Source organism: Balaenoptera acutorostrata, chromosome 16 (assembly GCF_949987535.1).
Source record: "Balaenoptera acutorostrata chromosome 16, mBalAcu1.1, whole genome shotgun sequence".
Lineage (NCBI taxonomy): Eukaryota > Metazoa > Chordata > Mammalia > Artiodactyla > Balaenopteridae > Balaenoptera > Balaenoptera acutorostrata.
The window spans coordinates 31,087,111-31,111,581 of NC_080079.1; the positions used below are offsets into that span (position 1 = coordinate 31,087,111).

Consider the following 24,471-nt stretch of genomic DNA (forward strand, 5'->3'; position numbering starts at 1 on the left):
CCTTCACGTGTCCTCATTGTAGCCCCCCCCCCCCGAAAGCAAAGGGTCACAGTGCCCTCCAGCCACGCCTCCCCACCTTCCCAGTCTCTGCCTGCTTCCCTTCCCGCTGGGCCGGAGAGAAGCCCAGCCCAGCCCCACTCCCAGACGCTCACTCCTCAGCCTCCGCATGTCCCTTTTATCCTGATGACTGCTACTGCGGCGAGGCCATAGATACTAGACTGATGCAGGTAGGGTTTGGTTTTCTATTTTTTTTTAAGTTTTTAATTAAATCAAAGAAAACAAACTGGTTTTAACCAGGTGATTTCTTTATCAGCTGGTTCCTCGGTGGGGTGTTCAGAAAGGACTTCACGAAAGAGGCCTTTTTGTAACCCACGGACTGTCCACACAGACATACTTGGAATGCCTAAAAAGAGCGATTCCCATGTTTTCACAGGATCCCCCGAGAACACATAGAGAGGGTCACCCTTCTCATCCTCACGACGAGACTAACTCAGCAATGGAGATGACTGTCCTTTTGTCTCAGAGGAAGGACAGAGACGCCAAGTTCCCCAGCCTTCTCCCACCATCAGAAGGCTCCCACAGTCCTGCAGCATCTCCCTGACATGGGCAGTGCCTGCTCTGAGGAGCCTCCAAAAGGCCGGGCCACAGGGAACTACTCCGAAGAGCCAGAGTCCTAAATGTGTCACTCCTACCCCTAGAGCTCAAACACCCCTGGGCACTGGACGTGTAGGAGATGACGGTGTGGACAGGTGCTACTCCAAGCTGGTCCCTGGACCAGAGCATCCGTATCACCTCAGAGCTGGTGAGGACCACAGAAGCTCAGGCCCCACCCCAGACCTGCATTTTAATACATAAACCTTCGAATCATCTAGGGAGCTTTTACAAAATACTGGGCTCTACTCTAAATCAATTAAATCTGAACCTCTGCAGGGCGGTCCAAAATCAGCATTTCTAGATGCCCACTGGGGCAGTGTGCAGCCAGGGCTGAGAACCTCCATCCGGATAAGCCAACAGCTAAGGCAGGAGGGCGAGGGGCTGAGGTTACCTCAGGCTGGAAGGGTCCTGGTCCTGCATGCGGGGAGGGGACCAGCTATAATGCCTCAGGGGGGCTTCTTCAGCGAGCTCAGTGCAGATGGAGGCTGCTACCTTGAGCTGGACGGGGCAGCGAGGGGAGAAGGCTTGAAACGGAGGCGACAGGCTGCTGTCAGTAACACGTCCAGAATTTGGGAGGGGTGGTGCCTGGAAAGAGTCCTGAGGGGACCGTCAGCAGATGCTGAGGGACAGGGCAGACGTACCCAGAGCAGGGGGCTGGGGACACCCCCAGGAGGCTTTCCTCACCAACTGGGGTACAGCTGGGATGCCGAGTCCAGTCAAGGCCTGCTGATCCTCCAAAACAATGGAGCCATGTGCTCTTGAGGTGAGGAAAACCCTGGCTTGCTTCCGCAGCTCTCAGAGGAGCACGCTGCCACCGAGAAACAAGGGGCCAGTGTGGGCTAACAGGTGGTCTGACAGCCTGCCCATAAATCACCTCCCTGGCAGTCAGGTGCCCCACACAGGTCAGGGGCGGCCGAGGCCTGCTTGTTTCTCCTCACCTCTGAGGAAGCCGCTGCCTCCCACGCTCGCCCAAAGCCTGCCCAGCCCACCTGGCTCCCTGAAACCGCCCCTTGTCTCCCAGCCTCCTACCCTGACCAAATATTTACGGGCACTTCTAGGGTCAACCAAGACCAGGGATTATTTCTTCACTGAATACACAGGACTCAGGCTGCTTCTGGCCGGAGCACAATACTGACCTCTGTCAGGTGCTGGCAGCCCATGAGAGGGAGCGGGCAGGGAGGGGCTCCCTTAGCCCATCCTGCGAGGCCCCAGCAAGGCGCTCCTCACCCACCGCCACGAAGGAGTCAGGCCCTGCTCTGCACCTTGGCTCTGTCCCCAGCACCTGCCGTCAGAGCCCCCGGCAGTCTCTTCCCTGGGACCAAAGACCAGGGAGGCCCTGCAAGGCCTGAGCGCTCCCTGCATTCAGTTCAGTCACAGAACACTGTCTCCTGGCCAGCCTGAGACAGGCGGCGGGTGTTGCCCAGCGAGCATCTGCGCTGCGCATCAGTGAATGATGGCATCCGACTGCGTGGAGCAGAAACCTCCAGAAACAGCGGGACTTCCCCCCTCAGGAGGTCTGGAGGTGGGAGGTCCATGTCCCAGGCTCATTCTGCCTTCCTGCTCTGCCAGGGGGTGGTGCCTCCTTCTCCCAACTTCTCAGCCACATTCCAGGGAGCAAGGCGGGAAAGGGCTAAGAGCAAAAGCGGTGCGTCAACTGCCTCTGGCCCTTTTGATCAGGAAAACAGTAATTTCCCAACAAGTCCCACCTGGTAGATTTCCACTTCTCGCTCACCAGCCAGAACTAAGTCACATGGCCAGTCCTAGTTGCAAGGGAGCAGAGGAAGTGTTTCAGCTGGGTACAAAATGAGAGTTCTGATAGAGAACAGAAGGGATTTGTGGTAGGCCCATGACACTCAGGATCGGGCGAGAAGAGGCCAGTTCTGGGTTCCAATGCTGTGACTTAATGACCATGTGACATTGGGGACATTTCCTACTTGGAAAATGGAGTGATCATGTCTACTTCACAGGGTGGCTGAGTGTTAAGCAGGGAAATGTATGAAAAATACCTGGAAACAATGCCCAGCATTTAGAAGATGCTCATTAAATTGTAATTAGTATTTTTATTAACCAAAGGCCTTGACCTAGCACAGTGCCTGCACAAAATAAGTGCTTATTAAATTCCTAATTGATTTGTTAATCAACTAAGAAATGCTACTGGCAGGAAGGCAAGGAAAAGACAGGAACATCTTATCTAAAGGCCACAATTGTTACTTCCAGAAGAGGGAGAGAATTCACATTTGTGGTTTTGCATCAGAAAATACATCCCCAGGTAGTATGTAGGGCAATAGAAGAGAGAAGACATATAATACCATAGTAGCATTCAGTATATATCAAGCCCATTAATATATAAATATTCAAGCACTTTGGCATTTTAATTTAAGCCTCCTGAGGTAGGTACTATTATTATGCCCATTTTAATGGTGAGGAGACTGAGGTTCAGAAAGGTTAATGAACTCGTTGAAGGACATACAGCTGTACTTACTGGTGTGGTTAGGATTTGACCCCATGCTCTTAACCCCTGTACTACTGCCTGCAGGGGGCAAAGCCGAGGACAGGTGGGCAGGATTGTGTACAAGCAGCCACGCATCTGCTACCCTGCCTCACAGGAAGATTTTTGGGGATCCTGCTCAGATCTCACTCCAAGGGCCCTGAGAGGAGCAGAAGAGCCATCCTTGAACCACGGCTTTTCTCCCGAATCCCAGGGCAGCCCACCCCTTCGCCCCTCCTCCTCTCTCAGCCCCATCAGCATCCAGCCTCTCGGGTCCCACAAAGGAAGCTCACATCCCACAACTGTTTAGTCGGCTGTAATCCTGGCTAAAGTTCACTCCTTGGGAAATCCAACGTGGGGGGTGGTTGCTGCTGGAATGTGTGTGGCTGGGACCCAGTGTCCCAGCCCAGACAGCAGGCTCTGCTGGGGCCAGGGGAATCCAGAACCTCCAGCCCCAAGCTGTGCCAGAGAATGGAATGTGCTACTCTAGGGTGTTGAAACAGACCCAGCCAAGGAGATGGGGCGGTGCTGGGAGCTGGGGGAGCTCCTGCCACAAGGCTGCCTCTGTTCCCCTGGAGGCTGAGCCCACTTCGCTAGGGCTGGTGGTGGGCAGGCCCTCCTGTTAGCTCAATGGCTCAGAACCTCCTGGAGCTAGTGGGAACAAGGCAGAACAGAAGGGAGGTGACAGCCAGGACTGCTATGGTGACCAGTTTCTCCGAGGCATCGACAAGCACCTGTGGCACAGCTCACATTGCGGCTCCACGGCTTACTGGCTGTGTGACCTGGGGCAGGTTACTTAACCTCCCTAGGCCTCCACTTACTCATCGGTGAAATGGAGTTGATAACAGAACCTAGCTTTGGGGACTGTCACGAGGTTTAGATGAGATGACACACTCAGCATACTGCCCAGTACAAGTGCTCAATAAACGTAGGTACTATGATCTTAGAGCCACCAGCTGCAGGACAGACGCTGGAGCCAGGGCCGCGAAGGTTCCATGGAGACAAAGGGATGAAAATGGCACTTCATTTGGCTTCAGCTCTGGGAGCCAGGTGACCAACGACCTCAAATCCCGAAGACCCCACAAACCACGGCCAGTTCAAGGTCTGCCAAGGCTCACTGGAGGCTGCTCCCCACCACTAGCAACCCATGAAAAGGTGGCCAGAACCCTCAACCCAAGCCAGGCTGTGGGAGCTGGCCATCCATCCAGGTCTGCCCAGCAGGTCCCAGGGCTGTCACAGGCCTGGCTACTGTCCCCTCACTGGGTCCCTGAGAACAAACTGGGAAGCATCTTTTAAACCAGGCATCCAATTCTACAATGGACAATCTGCTTTCCAGGCCATCCCACCTTTGGTCCTCTCCAGGCTGTGGACCCCAGGCAGCGGGAAGGCACAATCTACTCCTAGTAAAACCCTCCATGGCTCCATTTTCCCAGTGGCACCTGCACTTTGAAGATGTCCATCACTGGCATGCTCTGAGGCCCTCACACGCACCTCAAGGGGACAAGGAGGTGGCTTTCCTTCTATGAGGCCACTGACTCCAGATGATGAAAACCATGTTTCTCACACCCTGAAGCCCATGTCCTGAAAGCTACTCGTGCTATAGTCTGTATTTCACCATTAGACATTGTTTTCATTTTCCCAACATAAAATATTGACTCTGCTTTTTCAAACTATACTCTGGCTTCATTCTTCCCTGAAAATAATCTATGATTATTCTCTAGTTTAAAAAAAAATTGCTGTTCTAAGCCATGCAGGGCAGAGTTGTTTTGATATTCCTAAAGATGTACAGAATGAGAGAAATGAGTTAGTGTTTATTGAGCATTTACTATGTGCCAGGCACCTCGCTTCCCACCTGGAGTGGACTATCTCATTTAATCCTCACAGCAGCCACACGAGATAGAAATCACTATCTACCCACTTTACAGACGAGGAAAGTAGCACAGAAAGGCTTGGGGGCAAGGCCCCTGCAGCAACTCCAGTGTGGCTGCAGCCAATGGTAGAAGAGGGCCAAGTGTGGAGCCGGTCCATCGCAGCACCCGCCTCTACTGTCACCGGGATGCTCTCTGGCTAGTGCAGGCTGCTCCTGCTCTAAGGGAAGTCCCTTCTGGTTCCATCCTCCCTTGCTGTGGGGAACCCGCATCTTCAAATGGGTATGGTGTGGCTCCCACAGTGAGGGGCTGGACTGGATTATCTCTGAGCATCCCTCCCACTGACCTACTGTGACACACGCCCTCCACGAGAAGAACCGCCTTCCTGGGCCTGTGCTACCACTGCTGTCCCCTTTTGCTCAAAGGCCCTATTTCCCACTCCTCCAGCATCTCTACTGTTCCTCTGGACTACCAGGCTACTGAGGTCGCTTTGGTACTTTGTTTTGCCACTTTGGTACTTTTTAAAGTGAACGTGCTCTTCTGTAAAAACTGCTAGGACAAGGTTCTGGCTGCTTCCCTGTCTCTTGGGGCCCCCTGCTGGGGCTCCCTCGTCCTAGGGGAAGTTACCAGACCGAGGCCTCAGTGTGCCGTGAGGACCCCTCAGGCACCACAGTCTGAGTTGCACGTGCTTGGGGTCACGAGGGTGTGGCTGCAACCTGACCTCGACTCCAAGGCAGAGTCTCTCCACCCGCCTTTACTGCCTCAGGCCCAAGCTCTTGAAGACACCGCTCAAGTCCAGCTGTGTGTGGTCTGCAAAGTGCCATGCCAAGCCTTTTGCAGCCACTGCTTAACCTCCCTGGGCCTCAATTTCCTCCCCTGTAAAATGGGAAGAAAAAGTGCCTACCTCTTAGGGCCGTCTTGAGGATTAAATGAAATAATGTGTGTAAAGCACGTATCACAGCGCCTGGCACCCAGTAAACACGCCCCAAACCCCAGCTCCCAGAGAACTGCTTCTACTTCCCATCTCACAGCCAATCCTGTTTCCGGCTGGTTCTCAGCCTCCCCCAGGGCTGATCCTTTTCTGCTTTCTCAGAGGGATTAGCTAAAATCTTTCCATTCTAAAGCCTCCATTGCTTAGTATTTACCAAGTTCTGGTCCCCAGCCCAACCCCCAGCCCTCACAATGTGGTCACAGTCACAAGACGCGCCTCAAGTCAATCCAACAGGCATCTCGCTGAGCCCCTCCTGCGCAAGGCACAGCTTTCCTCCCCCAACCCCAGGTCACACCCCAACTTCAGCCTCCGCAGCCCCTCCGCCCCGTCTTGCAGACACAGCCCAGGCCTGCAAACTCAGCCAGTGCTGGGGGGGACCTGGCTCTCCAGCCTCAGGGAGAGGGGGCATGCAAGGACCAGGACGAAAACATAGGAAGCTTGAGGCCTTTTTATTGACAATTCTCCATATACACAGACATCCTTTTAGTTCCTCTCCAGTGTAAATAAAGCACAAGCACTTAACTCTCATATCTCCACAGGACAAAGGAGCCCAAGGAAGGGGGTCTACCAAGGCCTGCCTGGGTCCCCAGGGACTTGTCCCCACTTGGCCTGGAGAAGTCCCCTGGCTCCTAGACTGGTTGGCCTGGAGAGAAAGCTGGCCTAGGATGATCCTTGTCTCCCCAGCCTGCCACCTTGTGTCCCTGCTTAGGGTATAGAAACGTCTCCGCCTCCCAGGGTTCTGAGTCCCAGGCAGCCCATGAGTTCAGGGAAGCATCCTAGGGTAGGAGAAGCCCCCATCCTCTTTATCCCATTCCTTGTGCCACATGTTCCCGGGAACCATGCAATAAATAAATAAATACTTCAAAAAGGCAGGGAAGCTCCTGGGGAAGGAAGGGGTGCCCGAGCCTGCTCATGGCTTAGGGAGAGACACTGTGCCCCTAAGAGCCCAGAGTGAACGTGAAATTGTTGGAGAGGGGATAGGGACCCCAAGTGGCCTTATCCCATAACTGCTGTCCTGCTGGAGAACAGCCCTGGAATCTGAGACCCAGCCCAGCGAGATCCTACACTTCTCAGGCCCCCAGAGGTTGAGGGCTTCAGGACCTCTGCTCTGCTTCCTGGTCTCACACTCCATGGGACAAGGGGCCAGGGAGGGGAACCGTAGCTCTAGGCCAGAGAAGGGGTGCCCAAGGCTCTGAACACGGGAAGCAGGAGTGATCTGAGTGCCCAGCATCTACCCAGCAGAGCTGAAAACACCAGAATAACATGTGGGCTGAGATTCTGTAAGTCAAGGTCCCTGCAAGGTGGGGCTGAGGCCCTCTGAGCTGCTGGGGTGCCCGTTTTGCTCTGCTTAACACTGAAGGATTCTGCCAGGCCCTCCCAGACATGTCCTCCTCTGGGGGAATTTGGGAACTTCAACCCTGTTTCTAGAAGTACTTTTGGTCTTGACAGCCCTCGCCACACCCTCTGGTGGGGAAAGGATGAGCTCCTGATGCCTGAAGGGACATTTGAACAGAATTGGGACACGTGCAAGCCCTTCTGCAGGCTCTCAAAGGGCAAGGGCTTGGCCCAATACCCAGCAGGGGAAGAATCTCTTCTCCCAATCTCTGACCTCCAGGCTTCTAGAATTCCCAGGCCTGCAGGGACACCCTGATCCCAGGCGAGACCAGGCCTGGCTCACTGCTGCCCTCTAACTTATATTCCCTGCCCAGCCCTGAGTCCACTAACAGCCCAGAGCAGAGCAGGGCAAACACTCCAGTCCTTGTTTGAGAGCAACCACTACTGGCCATCCGCAGGAGTAAAGAACAGCTCCAGAACCCGGCTGGAGTCAGCGAGGGCAGGAAGGGGAAGCCTACCTAGCATTCAGGCCACATTTGCCCAGCACATGCCACATGGGGCTAAAGGTGGGGAGAGCGGGGTCTACTGCTGGCCCCAGGGACAGGCGCCCGCTTGGACCCTGGGCCCTCTTCTCACTTGCTCAAAGTCTGGTTACACGAGGCACACACAAACACAGTCTCTCTCTGGGCTTCAGGGGCTGAAAAGGAGGAAGAACTTGGTGAGATGCTTCCTCATGCCCTCTGGCTCATGGCCCCAAATACTAGAACCGCCTCCCCACCCCCCGAAGCCCCACACAGACCACCCATCACCCAGCCTACAAGCTCGCTGTCCCAGCTCACTAGCCTGCCCTCAGAGAATTCTCTTTCCATGGGAACTGGGGGCTTTGGGGGTGACCATACCAACAGCAGGCCTCACCCAGATGTTCTATGCATTAGAAATTATTTTAGCACCAAAAGAATACCTTTAAACATGTTTTTTAAATAAAATACCAGAAGAAAATTTTCCAGAATGTTTTAACAGTGGTTATTATCTCTGGGTGGTAAGACTACAAGATTATTTTTCTCTTCCTTCTTCTTCTGTAATTTCCAAATCTTCTAGAATAAGCATATGTTACTAGCATGACCAGAAGAATGAAAAAAAGACACTCAATTTAACATTGTAACGTAGTGCAAAGCAGTATGTAATACATGCTCCCATTTTTTTCTAGAACATGCAAATGTATTTATCCCATGTGCAACGGCATTAATGACCGGGAAGGGTCCACGCCTAACAGTTCTCTCTGGGAGAGATTAGGAATGTTTTCCTTTCTTTGGCTTTTTGTTTTGTTTTGTTTACAATGAGTAAGTATAGCTTTTACAGAAGGAAAAGAAATTATTTTTTTTATTTAGTTAAAAGCATTACCAAGGCAATGAGAAAGAGAATGGAATTCAGGACAGTGGTCTCCCTGGGGACGACAGGCGTGGCACTGGGGAGCCTTGGTGGTGCCGCTCATGCTCTATTTTCTAGCTTTAGTGAGCGCTCAGAGGTATTCATTACTGCGCTTCACGATTCAGATGCGTTATATATATACTCCTGTCCGTGCATCAAATGTTTTCGTTTTTCTTTTGTTAAAGGGAGATGGAGGAGATCCCCAGTTCCCTGGACCTCTCGCTGACCCCTGGCTCCCTGCCCACACACAGCAGCCCCCAGAGGAGGTGGGAGGCAGGCGCGCCCTCCCGCTGCCCGGACCCCCAGCCTGCACCACTCACCTGTGGCCCCCATGGAGGACCTGGGTACCTTGAAGGAGCAGCACCGAGAGCAGAAGCTGTTTCCACAGTTACTGCAGTTCCGCTGCAGACAAGAGCCAGGGTCAGTCTTGGATCGCCTGCCCCCGGGCACCTGGAGCTCCTTTCCACCAGCTGGCCCCACCCAGAGAACCTGGGACAACTATGGGAGTGGGGAGGTGCCCTAGCGGGGCAGGACTGAGACCAGATGGGACATCCCACAAGAAGGCTGGTGAAGCCATGGGCACAGGGGCAAGCGGAGACCCACTCATTTGAGCAAACCTCAGACCAGACCCCAGGCCCAATGTGGCCCAAGCAGTCAGACTTCATCTGTGACCTCGAGCTACTCCCCTACATCTCGTCCCAGGTCCCCAGCAAACACACCCTCGAGAAGACTTACCCTCTTCTTCAGCACTGAGAAGGTGGCCGAGCAGCCCGTACAGCTCCCTGTGAAACAGAGGCAGCAGCTCAGCTTTGACCCAGCCCAGGCCTTGCAACTCTCGCCTTCTCCTGACTCTTCTAAATGGGGACACTCAGGGCGCCAGCCCAGCCCAGACTCCTTGGCTGGGAGCAGAGTGCAAAGTCCAGATCCAGAGCCAGAAGGAGGGATTCAAACTAAGAAGGAAAAACCGATGGCCACCGAGAATCGATGTCCCGGACTATACACAGCTGCTGTCCCTGCTCCCACCTGGGGCTTAGAGACCTCCCACCTGTAGGTCCAGCCCAAATCGAAGAGCATCCAGCAGAATCTACCCCCTGGAAATCACACCAAGTTGGCAGGGACTTGACAACAGGCATCCCTCAGGGAAGGTGGCTCCAACGATCTCTAATGAAACCTGCCTGACACAACCCCTTCCAAAGTGTCTCCTTACAAGTACTCTGCCCACAGCTAAAGAGAGAAATGCCTCCTAAAACACCAGACTCCTGCTTTCTGTCATCTGAAGATTCCAGGAGAGAAGCTCAGAGCCAGGCACCTTCCAAAAAGATGCACAGGGCAAGAGGTGCAGGCACTAAGAGTTGTGGGCGGACGGCGCGACATACAGCCGGGAAAGAGATCCTGCCTAAACCACCAGACACAATGAGTCAACAAGGTTTCAGACACGGTTTCAAGCAGAGAAGTCAGTAGCAGCTTAAAAAACAGCTGGGAGGAGGCAAGGGAGGTGTAAGAAGAGATGAAAGATGGGGAAGAGAGGACTGATCTTTTTTTTTTTTTTTTTCTTTTCTGGCCACGCCACGCAGCATGCAGGATCCTAGTTCCCCGAACAGGGATCAAACCTGTGCCCCCTGCAGTGGAAGTGCGGAACCCTAACCACTGAACCACCAAGGAATTCCCCCGACCATTCTTTTCGAGGCGACATCAAGGCAAAGGGGCTTAATAGAAGCTGTGCTCACCACCCACCCATGCTTCCAGGAAAATTAAAGAAGGAAAAGGTGGGCTGCAACAAGGACACAGTCTGATGAAGGGGGCACATGCAGGTGAGTGAAAAAAATCAAAAGGATGGAGAAGGAGAGGAAAAGCCACACTGGGCCCTTATGACTTCAGTGAGCTCCAGAAGCAGAAGCAAAAACTTATGAGAACAAGGAAAGTTGCAAGGGCTGCCGCCAAGAATACTGACTATAATTCAACACAGAAATCTCCATGCAGATGGGGGGTACTGAGCCAGGGGAGAAAAGGCAGGGGTCCATACTAGGCAGGAGGGTGGCTCACAAAAGAGGACCAGAGAGGCCAACCAAGGGCTGTGGGCCCAGAAGAGAGCCAGCTAGGGTCCCAGAAAAACCTGAGAGGGGACAAGATTACTGAAGGAGGTTTCCAGACTTGGGGCCCAAAGGCCTCCTGTGATCTAACCAGAGGAATTATCAGCTTCAGGGCGCACTGCTGGGCCTCTTGGACCACCTGTCTGGCCAGGTACACAGCACCAGGCCTCACCTTCACACAAAGGCCCAAAACGATGTGGTCCCTTTCTCTGTCCACCCAGAATCCCCTGCAGCTCTTGCTAAAGGACACGCCCTGCATTCAAGGAGAGGGGACCCTAGCTAGAGCAGGAAAAATCTGACACCAATGGGCTTAAGGTAGACGCTGTTGCTGTTGCTGTCTGTCAGCCCATAACCCTGGCAGAGGAAAAGAGAGAAGAGCATAGCGCCCCGCTGGCTGGTAATGCCAACCCAGGAAACAGGCTGCTCCAAGACTCTGTCCCCCACACTACGAATTAGGTCAAGGCCGCCCACCTCTGGCTCTCCTTAGCAAGGGGCATGGGACAGGGGAAAGGAGCTGCTCAAAGACTGACACTCTGGCCCCTCTCAACTGGATGGAGTACCAGGGCCAACCGCCCCAAGGCAGCCACGTGGTCTAGTGAAACAGCCCCGTACCACGCACAGACCTGGAGCCAGGGAGGGCTCTGTGTGCTGACGCCAGCTCAGGCAGGCATGTGGAGGAGGAGGGCACCCCGATCCCTTCCGACACCGACCAACTCTTCTTGCCCCTATTTTCAGCCAAGGTCCTGACTCACCATGTGAGGATGCCACGAGGGCAGAGAGAACAGGAAGGAGCCTAAGACCACACAGACCTGCCAAGGCAATGGTCACGGAGCCTCCAGGATAGAGGGGGCCCTTCCCACTAGGACTCCCCCACTCGGAGTTCACGGAGAAGCTCGTGCGCAGCCTGCCCTCATTCCTCCCGTGCATCCCCTTCATCCACTCGCAGCCAGAATGGAACGGCCCCCAAAGCAGCTCACTCACCCCGGCCTGTGGGAGGCAGACCCAAGACAGAGCTGCTACACTTGCCCTCACAGCCCAGAGCTTAAGAATATCTCACGGGAGGGACAGCAAGCAGTCTTGAAGAATGGAGGGCTAAGGGGGGCTTATGAAAAGAAGCATTTTCTGCCTTTGCCATCCTCGTGGGAACCTGACAAGCCTTCACCCATTCTGGTTGGGGTTATCTGAACCAAAAGCCAAATATAGAAAACGGATAGGCATAAAACCAGGGCACTTCAGACACCAGGGCAAAGGGAGGATGATGAGTTAGAAAGAACATGGGGACTTCCTTGGTGGCCCAGTGGCTAAGAATCCGCCTGCCAATGCACAGGACACGGGTTCGAGCCCTGGTCTGGGAAGATCCCACATGCCACGGAGCAACTAAGCCCATGCGTCACAACTACTAAAGCCCATGCGCCTAGAGCCCATGCTCCGCAACAAGAGAAGCCACCGCAATGAGAAGCACGTGCACTGCAACAAAGAGTAGCCCCCGCTCGCTGCAACTAGAGAAAGCCCGCGTGCAGCAACGAAGACCCAATGCAGCCAAAAATAAATAAATTAAAAAAAGAAAGAACATGGGAGTCAAATCAGATGACCTGGATTTGAGTCACAGCTCGACCATGTACTGGCTGAAGACTCTGGGCAAATCACTCTTTTCAACCTCAGGTTACTCACCCACCAAATAGGAATATCTAAGGGGCTTTACTTAAAATTCATAGATATAAAAGTATAATTTGCCAGAACAAGAGTATTAAGTCTTGTGTAATGTCACTTGGGACTTCCGGAACCTGGCTGCTTCTAAGGACTAAATGAGACAGTGTACAAGAAAGCGCACTGAACACAGAGCGCTCGGCAGCAGTCAGCGATCTTCACAAATAAAAGGAAGGGATCTTGAATGACTGGGGACATTCACAGAGCAGAAAGAAACAGCATGTCCAGGAGGTCTAACGCTAAGGAAACAAGTGCCCTGGTTGCTGCAGGGGCAGGAAGGTAGGCCCTGAGCGCCCGGGGTCAAATGCCTCAAGATAAACCCCAGGGGCTTCTCCCAGGGCACAGCACCCGGAACTCACTCCCATCAGAGCTGACAGAGCAGCCAGCCCATCCTCCTCCTGTCAGCTGACAGCAAGCAGAAGCAAGGTTCTGCTTCAGGACCAGGGTGACTCCCAAGTCACCGGCTCTCCAGGCTTCAGCTATAACTTCATCAAAATGGCTCGGCTCAACTCCCACTCTCTTGATCGGAGCCAGGTCTCCGAGCTGTGCTAACAGTCAAGTCCACCCTTCTCCAAAGCTACCTTCCTGGGTGCACCTCCATGCCCAGTAAAATAAGGACTAGCCAATCTACCAGCTTGGCTGGGGAGAAGAAACATCAGGGCTCCATCATCCCCAGGGGAAGACACTGTTTCCTTCAACTTGCTTCCAATCGGACTGGAAAGATCCAGACAGGCTCCTAGGCACCTGCGGGATGGACCAGGGCCTTTCATGTTAACAGCGCCCCTTACAAAGCACTTACTGTGAACGTGCCAGCATTTAATGAGCATTACCTCATTTGAGACCTACAACAACCCTGTGAGGTAAGAACTGGTATTATCCACCTTTTACAAAGGGGAAACTGAGGCACGGGGAAGTTAAATAATTTGCTCAAGGACATCCAGCAGCGCTGGAGTTTGCACCAGGTGCTCAGACTCCACACTCAGTTCCCAGCCATTATGCTCCACTGCCCACCGCAGCTCTGCCTGCCTCAGGACGACACCTCTCTGCAGTCCCGGAGTGGCGCTTCTGGAACTGAATTCCTCATCTTCCCGCAAGATTTAATAAGGACAGAGACACAAGAAGGAACCCACGTTCCCTCCCTCTCAGTCCCTCTGTGCATGTGCTACCTCCCCAGGGTCCTGTGGACACAGCTTTACTCCTTGCTCTCCTCATAACCCAGCACCTCTGGCCCCATGGCCGGGGCGCCCCCCAGCCAGCCCTCCCCTGGGCCGTACCGAAGTTGTTGGTCGGGTACCGCTTGCGGAGCCGCTCTGTGAGCCTCGACACCTTGTTGCGCAGCACCTCGTTCTTGCTCAGGAACCCGTTGTCCTGCAGGACCAGCTCATCCTCTGCCGGGCACGGGGCCCCCTCGTCATCCTCCTGTGGGAAAAGCTGCTTCCAGTTCTGCCCACCTTGTGGCAGGGCTCCAGGATCTGCATGCATGGTGGACCCCGAGAGGCGTGGCGACCACCGGCTCGGCCACCCTTCCCCCGATCCTGCCAGCCCCTGCCCACCTCACCAAGGCTGCTACTTACCAGCACCACCAAGTGGGTCTCCTGCCTCCCAAGGTGCGGGGGAGAAGGAGAGAAAACAGAGAGAAGATAGCAAGAAGGAAGCTGCAGGGAGGGGGGCCCCCAAAGGAAAGGAAGCACAGAAGTGCTACGCTGAGTTCATCTGAGCACGTCCCAAAGGGTGACGCTAACAGAGGCCCCTGTAAAAGGACCCCAACATCAAATAAGCTTGGGGGAAGCTGTGTATTACTGCTTTTCAAACTGGGTGAAATTAATTTGGTCATTATCTTAATAGAACAGGATTGAACAGGAAAGAAAATATCCCTTACAATGTATTTTTCAGGGAACTTTTGTTTCATTTAAGTTTTTCATATTTCACAGACATAAGTGTGAACTGGGTCAAGATGTAAAATGTATTCCTTACTGTAGGTCATGAACAAACCTGCTTGAAAGCCCCTGCTATATATATTCCCTACCATCACCACCAAGACTCAGAGTCCACAGCCGCTTCAAGTCTTAGAGAAATCTCAGCAGTTGAAAATGTAAATGCCCACATGGACGAGGCTAATGTAATAGTAAAGCGGGCTGGGTGTAAATCATAGGCCTGGTGAAAACTCACAAAACCGCCATTTCTTGTATCTCCCGCTTTACAGAGAGACATAAAGAGAAGTGATTTCCTACTATAAGAAAAGCCATAGGGCTTCCCTGGTGTCACAGTGGTTGGGAGTCCGCCTGCCAACGCAGGGGACACGGGTTCAAGCCCTGGTCCGGGAGGATCCCACATGCCGCGGAGCAACTGAGCCCGTGCGCCACAACTACTAAGCCTGAGCTCTGGAGCCCGCAAGCCACAACTGCTGAGCCCATGTGCTGCAACTGCTGGGGGCCGTGCGCCTAGAGCCAATGCTCCACAACGGGAGAGGCCACCGCAGTGAGAGGTCCATGCACCGTGGTGAGGAATGGCCTCTGCTTGCCTCGGCTGGAGAGGGCCCACGTGCAGCGGCGAGGACCCAATACAGCCAAGAAAAAAAAAAAAAAAGAATAAATAAAATAAATTTTTAAAATATATATTTTAAAAAAAAGAAATGCCATAGTGCAAACGTGACAATAAATGGCAACTGCCACTAGGACTCGGTGACCAGGGACGACAGGAAGTGGTGAGGACTACGTGACTTCTCTAAAGGAGATAGTCACTCCTCGGCTACATTGACTGCTACAGACTCAGGGCTCCCAGAGCTTCTGAGTTTTTAGAAAAACTGAAAATCTAGAGTTTCCACCGCAATCTCTCCATTTTTAAATATTGGCTCAAAAAATTAATTTAAAGCTTTGCATGCCAAATAAAACACTTCTGCAAACTATCAGTGTGAACCACTATCCTAAAACCAGGAAGACTGTCTAACTCTCTCTGACTTAGCACTTGGCCATGCAACTGCTTTCTCCAACCTCCCATCCTCACCTGTCAAAGGGACATCTTACGGACCTCATCCTTCAGAAGAGCAGGCAGAGACCCCAGCAGTGCCCTCCTCCAAATCTGCCTTCCCCAAGTCTAAGGCACCAAGCCCACAGTCTCCAGCCAAGGCAGTAAATGACCCACCTCCCCCAGCAGGGCGTTTTCCAGAGGCTTCCAGAGCCATCCCTGCCCTGGGCACCCAGGACAGATGCCTAGGTCAGCAAAAGGATGGGTGAAGGTTCAGTGGCACCCTTTGAACCAGTGAGTTTTAGCTCAGAGCAAGTTTCAGGCTTCTCACTTGGACATAAGAGAACTTTAAAAACCCAGACTTGGAATGTGAGAAGCCACATGGCTCCAGGACCACCCAACTTCTGACCTGGTCAGCTGAGGGTGCCGGGGAAGGCCACCCACCTCGATTGCATCTTTAAACTCCTCGTCAGGCTCGGCCTCCTCAGCCTCCTCCACACTGCCTGGTGTGAGGTCCTGGGGAGAGAGACTCTATTACAGTCAGAGAGATGGTAGCCCTGCCCCCAAGGTAGAGGCCACCTCCCCGGAGCCAGCATCCAGATTTCTCAAAACAATGGTTCAAGGGACTTCCCTGATGGCGTAGTGGTTAAGAATCCACCTGCTAATGCAGGGTCGCAACTACTGAGCCTGCGCTCTAGAGCCTGTGAGCCACAACTACTCAGCCTGCGCGCCTAGAGCCCGTGCTCTGCAACAAGAAGCCACCGCAATGAGAAGCCCGCGCACCGCAACAAAGAGTAGCCCCCGCTCACCGCAAGTAGAGAAAGCCTGCGCACAGCAACGAAGACCCAACACAGCCAAAAATTAGAAAAAAAAAATTATTAAAAAAAAAAAAGAGGGACTTCCCTGGTGGCGCAGTGGTTAGGAATCCGCCTGCCAATTCAGGGAACACGGGTTCGAGCCCTGGTCCGGGAAGATTCCACATGCCGTGGTGCAACTAAGCCCGTGTGCCACAACTGCTGAGCCTGCGTGCCACAACTACTGCAGCCCGCGTGCCTGGAGCCTGTGCTTTGCAACAAAGAGAAGCCACCGCGACGAGAAGCCCACGCACCGCAACGGAGAGTGGCCCCTGCTCGCCGCAACTAGAGAAAGCCCACGCACAGCAATGAAGACCCAACGCAGCTAGAAAATAAATTAATTAATTTTTTAAAAAAAAGAAGAAAAGAAAAACAACGGTTCACGCCTCAGAGGAAATGGCACAACTGCCAGAAAGGAAGAAGTCAGGGGAAAGAGAGCAGCCTCTAACCTAGCAGGACAGGGAGATGGGACCAAGGCCACAAAAGGACGTACAGTGGCTGGAGAGCACTGTGGTTGAGAGCACAGGCTCTAGAACCACAGGGCATGGATCTGAGTCCTGGGCCCCCTGCCCCTGGACAACCACTCTGTGCCTCAGCCTTCTCTTCTACAAAGGAGAATAATCTCATTCTCAGAAATAACCTACACCTCCTGGGGTTAATGTCTATAAAGTACTTGGAACAGCAGAGTAAACACTCAATAAAGCACAGCGTAGCTCTTGTTACTAGTTAACTGTAGTCATTACCATTAAGCACTTCAGAGGAGATGGGCCTGGGAAGGCGCAGGAACTACAGAGGCCAGCCCAGGAGTTATTTGGTATGAACAAGCTGGTAACAGGGAGGCTGGGCAGCTTGCCCGCAGCAGGCTCTGCCCGGGTGGTTAGGGGCACTCACCTCTGTGGGCGTGGGCGCAGGTGCAGGTGTGCAGTCCGGCAGAGCGCCCTTCCCCCCGGCATCCAACGGTGGCGGGCTCTCAAAGGCACTCTCTTCCTGCTTGGGGTTCATCCGCCGCTGCAGAGATGCCCTATACTCAGACACCACTACCCAGAGCAAGGAGAACAGGGTGGGAGGCAGAATCAGGATGGAATGAGCAGTGCTCTGGGGGTACCCACTACTGTAGCCAGCTGGCCGCCTCCTCCAGCACCCACTCTCGGCAGCAGGAAACAGTCGCCCTCCTAACTCTGAACAAGTCACCTAACCCAAGCCTCATAAACAAGACAGATGTACCAATACCTACCCCATGAGATTGTTAAAGAGAGATTAAATGTAGTAAGTGCCCGATAAATCATGGCTTCTATAATTAATTTCCAACCACAGGGAGGAAAACAAGTATAGCAATCACCCCAACATATGTACAGGCCCAGGCTTCTATGGCTCAAGGCCTCTCCAGACTGTTTCAGTGCTTTAGAAGCCAAATGGCAGACAGGTACTCTGGGATCACACAGAGATGAGGCAGCAATTCCTGGGGGGCTGCATCCTGGGAGGCGGATGGCAACACTGGGTAAACATCCCTCCCTCATCTCCCAGAAGCCACCATATCATGTGAGCAGTGATTCATCTGTCTGGGGAAGGGAAAGGGACCCCTAGTAGCAGCCTCCCCTGTATCCCACTGAACATCTGAGAGGCAGAGCCCACCACTCTCCAAGGGAGGACCCTAGTGTGGTGCTGCCCCCTTGTGGAAGGCACAGAAAACATGATCAGCAGTAGAGATACCGGGGAGCCCAACCAGCCCTCAGAGCCGGGTCCCATCTCTGTCAGGCTGTCTGGGGCTTACCTCGGAAGAACTCCACATTTCCCAGAAAGAGTGTGCTGTTTAAAAGGGCAAGGACCCAGCACAGCGGCAGCAGATACAGCATGCAAACCGTGCCCAGAAGAGCCCCATAGAACCTGGATTGACAGAGAGGAACCACAGGATCAGAAATTCGTAAGATCAGAAGGAAACTGGTTTAGGGCACACCCACATGGGGGTCTGGGCAAGAAACAGCTATGGGAACAGTTAATAAGCTGACAAGATCTGCTAATCAAACAAGTGGAAAGTAAAGTGAAGAGGAAGGATTTACAACCACCAACAGGTCACAACGGACACGGGCGGGGCCGCCTAAACTGGTCCAACACACATCTCTCCTCAGGATCTAGACTCTGAAGTCTAGAATAAGACAGACTTGGATCTGAATCCCGCTCTGCCACTTCTTGCTGTGTGACCTTATGCAAGTCCCTTGGCTCTCTGAGTGTTACTTCCTTCACATGTAAAATGAGGACTAAGTCTTCCCTGGTGGTCCAGTAGTTGAGAATACGCGCTTCCAACGCAGGGGGCGTGGGTTCGATTCCTGGTTGGGAAACTAAGATCCCCCATGTGGAGTGGTGCGGCCAAAAAAAAAAAAAATGAGGACTGAAATAGCACCTTCCTCATAGGGTTACTACCAAGAGTGAGACAGTACCATGGAAAGCCTTGAGCACAGTGCCTGGCACCAGGGGAAGGTTAAACAAGTATTAGTTGTCATTATTATTCATATACAAAGAGCCTTAAAAACATTCATTTCATTTGATTCAATAGTTCCATCCTAGTAGTCTAAGAAAAAAAAAAATTTCAAAAGATTAAAGCTATACCCATAAAAATGTGCACTACAGGGTTAGTAATAAAAAGTAGAAACTGACTAAATATATCACAGAATGGTTCCATAAATTATAGTATAATCACCATCTATATTAATATGGTATTACAAGTAATTCCAAAAGCTATGTAGCAACATGGAAAACCAGTTATATAACAATAAGTGAAAAAAAAAAGGGTTCTCACATACACTATGAGCTATAGAGAGCATGTGCATGTGACAAACTCTACAAGGCAATCCAAACATGAGACTGGCTGCTATATCAGGGTGGGAGATTACATGGTGAGTTATTTTTCTATTATTAAAATATTATGACCACACCTAAAAGAACGTGTCTAAACAGAAGCAGCGCATTCAAGCACACAAGCCTACGTACAGGTCTGCACACAAGAGCCTAGTGGGCCCTTTTCCCCTGAGCTAGCGCAACAGGAGCCCTCTCGAGGCAGCTGGCTTTGCCTGGGGTCCTCAGGGCAGCAGTGGTGGGAGTGGACAGGCACTCACTGTGAGGACACGGTGGGGTTCTCCCAGTGCAGCACGCGGTAGGCAGCTTCACAAGTGCAGCACAGGCGGCTCAGGAAGGCCTCCAGCTGGATCAAGCTGCAGACACAACATAGGGGGCTTGTGCAAGCTATACGCCCTGCCTCACCGAGAGGGGTCGGAGAGTTTGGGGAAACTTCGTACACTTCAGCCCCCTTTTTTGAACCCTTGCCAAGGTCCCTGCTTTGGTCTCTTCCTAGATGTTGATGTTGGGCTGGCTACTTAACTTTTCCAAGGATGCAGTTTTCCTCTATAATATGAGGAGCAGGGTACCCACCTCCCAGATGCACTGGAGCTGTGAGGGTAAATGTCAGGATGTAGAGCAATGTGTCTCCACCTGGGATGTAAGGTAGACTGACCTGAAGAGTTTTTTTAAATGGATGCCCCCCAAAAGCAAAGAGCACATGCTTGTGAAATGAGAACCCAGATCTTGGTTTCTGAAGTGCTCCTCGGAGAAATGGCTGATTCTAGAACAGGACAGGGAATGTGCAAGATGAATTTGAACATTCTGTTATACCACAGAATAAGGAAGCACTCAAAAATGATGGGGACATATTGAAAGAACACAGGGGCCAGTTCAAAAGAGCTCCATTGCCAAATCTAGGACTGAGATCAAAATTAACAATGACAATAATAAATTATAACCCATTGAATAAAATTTAAAACTCCTACGTTCATACTGATAATAAGGAAAAGCTCTTTCTTATAGAATGTCAGGTAATAATGACAATTAGAAAATCACCTTTGCAAAAAAAAGGAAAAAAAAAAGAAAATCACCTTTGCAACCATCATAGTAATAAATTGATGAAAGTAAGACCTATCAATGGATTTCAGTGTAGTGGGTGTATATTTGATGAGGAACAAGATATTTACAGTCTCAAAGTATCCCCCCTCAGATTACTAACTCCAGAGGGTAAAATGAATGGTCACTGTACAGTGGAGAAACCTGCACGAAGGTGACCAAAGTTAATATCTCCCATAACAGACAGTGACATCATGTACCTCTTGATATGAAACAATGACAACGTCACTTGTCACATTCCTGCCAAAAATGCAAAATCTGAATCTAATCATGAGGAACCAAACTACCACAAATGCAGAGAAATTCTACAAAATAATAAACATGTTCTATTTTAAAATGTCAAGTCATGAGAAACAAAGACCAAGGAACTATTCCAGGTCACAGGAGACTAAAGAGACATAAAAACTAAATGTCATGCATGAGTCTGGATTGGAGCCTAGATCAGGAGAAATTTATACAAAAGACCTTATTAATACAAATGGCAAAATTTGATCATGAACAATTATTAGATAATAGTACTAATGCTAATGTTATCAATGTTAAATTTCCTAATTTTGATTACAGGACTTTGGAAATAGAAGAGAATGTCCTTGTTCTTAGAAAATGCACGCTGAAGTATTTGGGGTAAATAGGCAAGATGTTTGTAACTTACTTTCAAATGGTTCAGAAAGAAAAAAAATAATGTCTTAGTGTAGAGAGATAGATGAAGCCAACGTGGCAAAATGTTAATAACTGTTCTATCTGGGTAAAGGGCATGTGGGAGTTCTTTGTAATACTCTTGGAAATCTTCTGTAAGTTTAAAATCATTTCAAAGTGAAAAGGTTTTCTGAAAAACTGCAGATACCCAGGCCCCACTCCAGATAACTGACTCAGAATTTCCGGGGTGGGGCCCAGCCCTCCACTGGTTTATAAGTTTCCTTTGGAGCTCCAGAGAGGCCTTTACTGCCCAGGGAGGGATGAGAACCCCTGCTGTATGTCAAGAGAGCCACTCAAGTTGTTACGGTTAATGTTATCCAACAGTCTTAAGATGCTTCCTCAGAAGTACCAGCTCTGTCACATTTAGGGAAGTTCCTCCACAGCGTAGTGATGATGACTAATACTTACTGAACACTTCCTGGGTACCAGACACTCATTTAATTTTCACAACCACCTGTGAGGGAGGCCTATAATTATCCCGTTTAACAGATGAGGAACCTGAGTAACTTGCCCAATGTCACAGCAATTAAATGGCAGAACTGAGATTTGAACCCAGGCAGTGGCTCGTGTGTGTGTGTGTGTGTGTGCGCGCACGTGCGTGTGCGCTCAGTCAAGACCCTAAACTGTGAAATCAACTAGATCTGGATTCCCATCCCAGCTTGGTCAATTGCCTTTTTCCTCATCCATAAATGGAGGACAATCATAGTAGCTACCTCCCAGAACTGTTAAAAAGATGAAAGGAAATAACATCCATGGTTTGCCCACTACGATGTCTGGTGCCCAGCAAGCACTCGGTGTGGTGGCAGCTGGTACTGTCCCTGTCCCTCACCTCCCCGGCCCCTTCCATACTCACAAGCTCTTCACCTCAGCTACGGCCTCAGGGCGAGACAGGCGAACTCTCTGCAGGTCCTCCTGTCTCACGCTGTGATACTTCCTCCGCATCAGCTCAGACTCGGGCAGCCGTGCCCGGCAGACCTCCTGAAGGTAGCCCAGCAGGGCGGGCACTGAAATCATCAGTGCACCCACTGAGTACCATGCACCTATGGGAGCAACAAGACTGCAGATAAGCAGAGAGCAGGACCAGGAGCCTCTGCCCGCCCAGATGTCCACGTGCTCGCTCCCTCACCTGCTCCGGGTCTCTGCCCAAAAGACCTCCTCCAACCACCCGGTATGAAACAGAACCTCCCCACCCGGCCTCCAGCCCCTTAACCCAGCTTTGGTTTTCCTCATAGAACTTATCACCGCATGGCAGATTACAGATACGGTCATTGGCTCCTCCGTGAATGTAGGCTCCTAAGAGCTGGGACTTTCCCCCATCTGGTCACTGCTGTAGCCCCAGACCCTTTTTTTAAAATATTAAAAATCACTACACTAGCACACAGCACACAGCAGATGGCTCGTGCCCTCCCTTCAGAGATGAGGAAAATTAGGCCTTAATGGACAGGTTAAAGAACTTCCGAGGTCACACCAGTGGCCCAGCCAGGATTCTAGCCCAGGGTGGGTCTCTCAGGAGCCTGTGTTCTGACATCGAGCAGACACAGAGGGAGGCCAACTCCATGGCGAGACAGGCGGCTCCCTCACATGGGCCGCTTCTCAGAACTCCTCCCCATATTCATTCACAAAAAACCCCCGGCCCCTGGTTCTTACCCTCATTCAAGGTGAGGAACAAGATGTTGAGGCCCAGGCAGGTCAACAAGGAACACAATGGTGTCTGCCACCTACAACACAGAGAGTCCTGGTTACTGAAGACAGCTGCCCTTCCAGCCGGGAAGGGGAGATGGGCACACAGGCGGGTCTTCAAAACCAGGAGCAAGAGGAGGCCCTGGAGCTCAGAGGGTCAGGGAGAAATGAAAAGTGGGTCTCTCACTTGGACAGGCGACCGGGAGAGGAGCTGAGGTCACAGCTTAGGCCCCGGGGTGAGAAAGGGCATCCTCTCAGAACCAGAAGACCTGTAGAACCTTTTCCCAGGAGGAGGAAGAATTTATGAAATTATCTGTTAATGTTATAACCCTGTTTAACCTGTGTTTTGTAAGGTTCTATTCTCTTTAAGAAGTGCCGATGACATTCTTCTTTAAGAGTTTTCCTTTATTCTTTGTATTTATTGAGACAGAGTTGATATGTAACATATTCTTTTTTTACAATTTCGTAAGAACACATGCTTACTGCACAAGACCCATCTAATACGGAAATTGAGAGAACAAAATGTAACGGATTTCTTTGACCTTATTTTCTTTGACCTTTCTTTGACTTTCTCCTATTTCTGTGACTTTGAGAGTTTGTTTTAAACATACATTAATTCCAAAGGAAAGAAAATAATAAAGATTTCATTTCAACATATAAAAAATGAAGACAAAACCAGGGTTGGCATTCCCTCAGCAAACACGCCCAAAGTGAACTGGAACTTTTAGAAGAAAACACAGACCCAGCTCCGACCACCACCAAATGGCAACGCAGAAGCCCCCAAAGACGGAGGAAAGAAAATCAGAGACAGGTTGCTGAGGACGAGCAACGCTGCTAGCTTAGTCCTTTATTAAGGACATTTAACAGGGCAAAGGGAGCACAGACATAATCACGAAGCCACTGACACCTACATTCTAAAGAGCAGTGTCAGTGGATATAAGGTGGGCCCTCAGAGGAGAGAGTCAAATAGAAAAATCAACAGGTAAGTTGAAATGTATTCAGAACTTCAATGCATTTTCTTTTGCTCTAATTGGGATATTTCACAGTTACTAAATGAGGTTAACTAATTTATGGGGTGCTTTTTTTTAAGAAGAGTTATGAGTAAGGGAGTGAAATGACCTCTCTCTGCCTTTGTCTTAAAATTCCATACACTCCAACTACACCACCCTAATTAGGCCTCAGACCCATCTAGTGGCTGCTACCAGGGTAAAAGCAAATTAAAAGTCAGGTCTAAGGCCAATCCCATCTCAGAAATAAAAATTTCACACAGCCACTGAGATCGCTTTCATTTTAAAGCCTCTCTCTCTCTCTTTTTTTTTTAAAGATCTGTTTATTTTTTGGCCATGCCACGTGGCATGTGGGATCTTAGTTCCCTGACCAGGGATCGAACCTGCACCTCCTACAGTAGAAGCGCAGAGTCCTAACCACTGGACCGCGAGGGAATTCCCAGCCTCTCCCATTCTATCTGATGTCTTTACCGACACTTTGGTCATGGAGACCCACCTACTGGAGTAGCTGATCCCAGAAGAGAGAAGTCTTTCAAAAATCTACCATAGCTCCAGGCTTCAGACCTCATAGGAGCTCAAGATTAGGGGCTTCCCTGGTGGCGCAGTGGTTAAGAATCTGCCTGCCAATGCAGGGGACACAGGTTCGAGCCCTGGTCCAGGAAGATCCCACATGCCGCGGAGCAACTAAGCCCGTGTGCCACAACTACTGAGCCTGTGCTCTACAGCCCGCGAGCCACAACTGCTGAACCCCGTGAGCCTGT

The 24,471-nt window shown here is 51.3% G+C and overlaps 1 protein-coding gene across 10 annotated transcripts in view; it reads right to left on the reverse strand.

The window, feature by feature from the left end:
- ZFYVE27 (zinc finger FYVE-type containing 27) overlaps positions 1–24,471 on the reverse strand; it is a 137,640-nt gene that overhangs the window by 109,205 nt on the left and 3,964 nt on the right. For 7 of the 10 annotated variants that reach the window (XR_009005601.1, XR_009005602.1, XM_057530510.1 and 4 more), the window contains exons 3-12: positions 22,671–22,741; positions 21,877–22,063; positions 19,490–19,585; positions 18,151–18,263; positions 17,271–17,416; positions 15,970–16,041; positions 14,136–14,156; positions 13,836–13,980; positions 9,500–9,546; positions 9,085–9,166 (exon numbers count right to left, since the gene is read on the reverse strand). Coding sequence is in view for 8 of the 10 variants with exons in the window: in XM_057530510.1 (XP_057386493.1) it covers positions 9,085–9,166; positions 9,500–9,546; positions 13,836–13,980; positions 14,136–14,156; positions 15,970–16,041; positions 17,271–17,416; positions 18,151–18,263; positions 19,490–19,585; positions 21,877–22,063; positions 22,671–22,741 (980 nt within the window). In the remaining 2 variants the exon portion in view is untranslated. Of the gene's footprint in view, positions 1–6,431; positions 8,034–9,084; positions 9,167–9,499; positions 9,547–13,835; positions 13,981–14,135; positions 14,157–15,969; positions 16,042–17,270; positions 17,417–18,150; positions 18,264–19,489; positions 19,586–21,876; positions 22,064–22,670; positions 22,742–24,471 lie in introns of those variants that run through there. The other 3 variants (XM_007187396.2, XM_007187397.2, XM_057530507.1) reach the window with 3 other exon arrangements.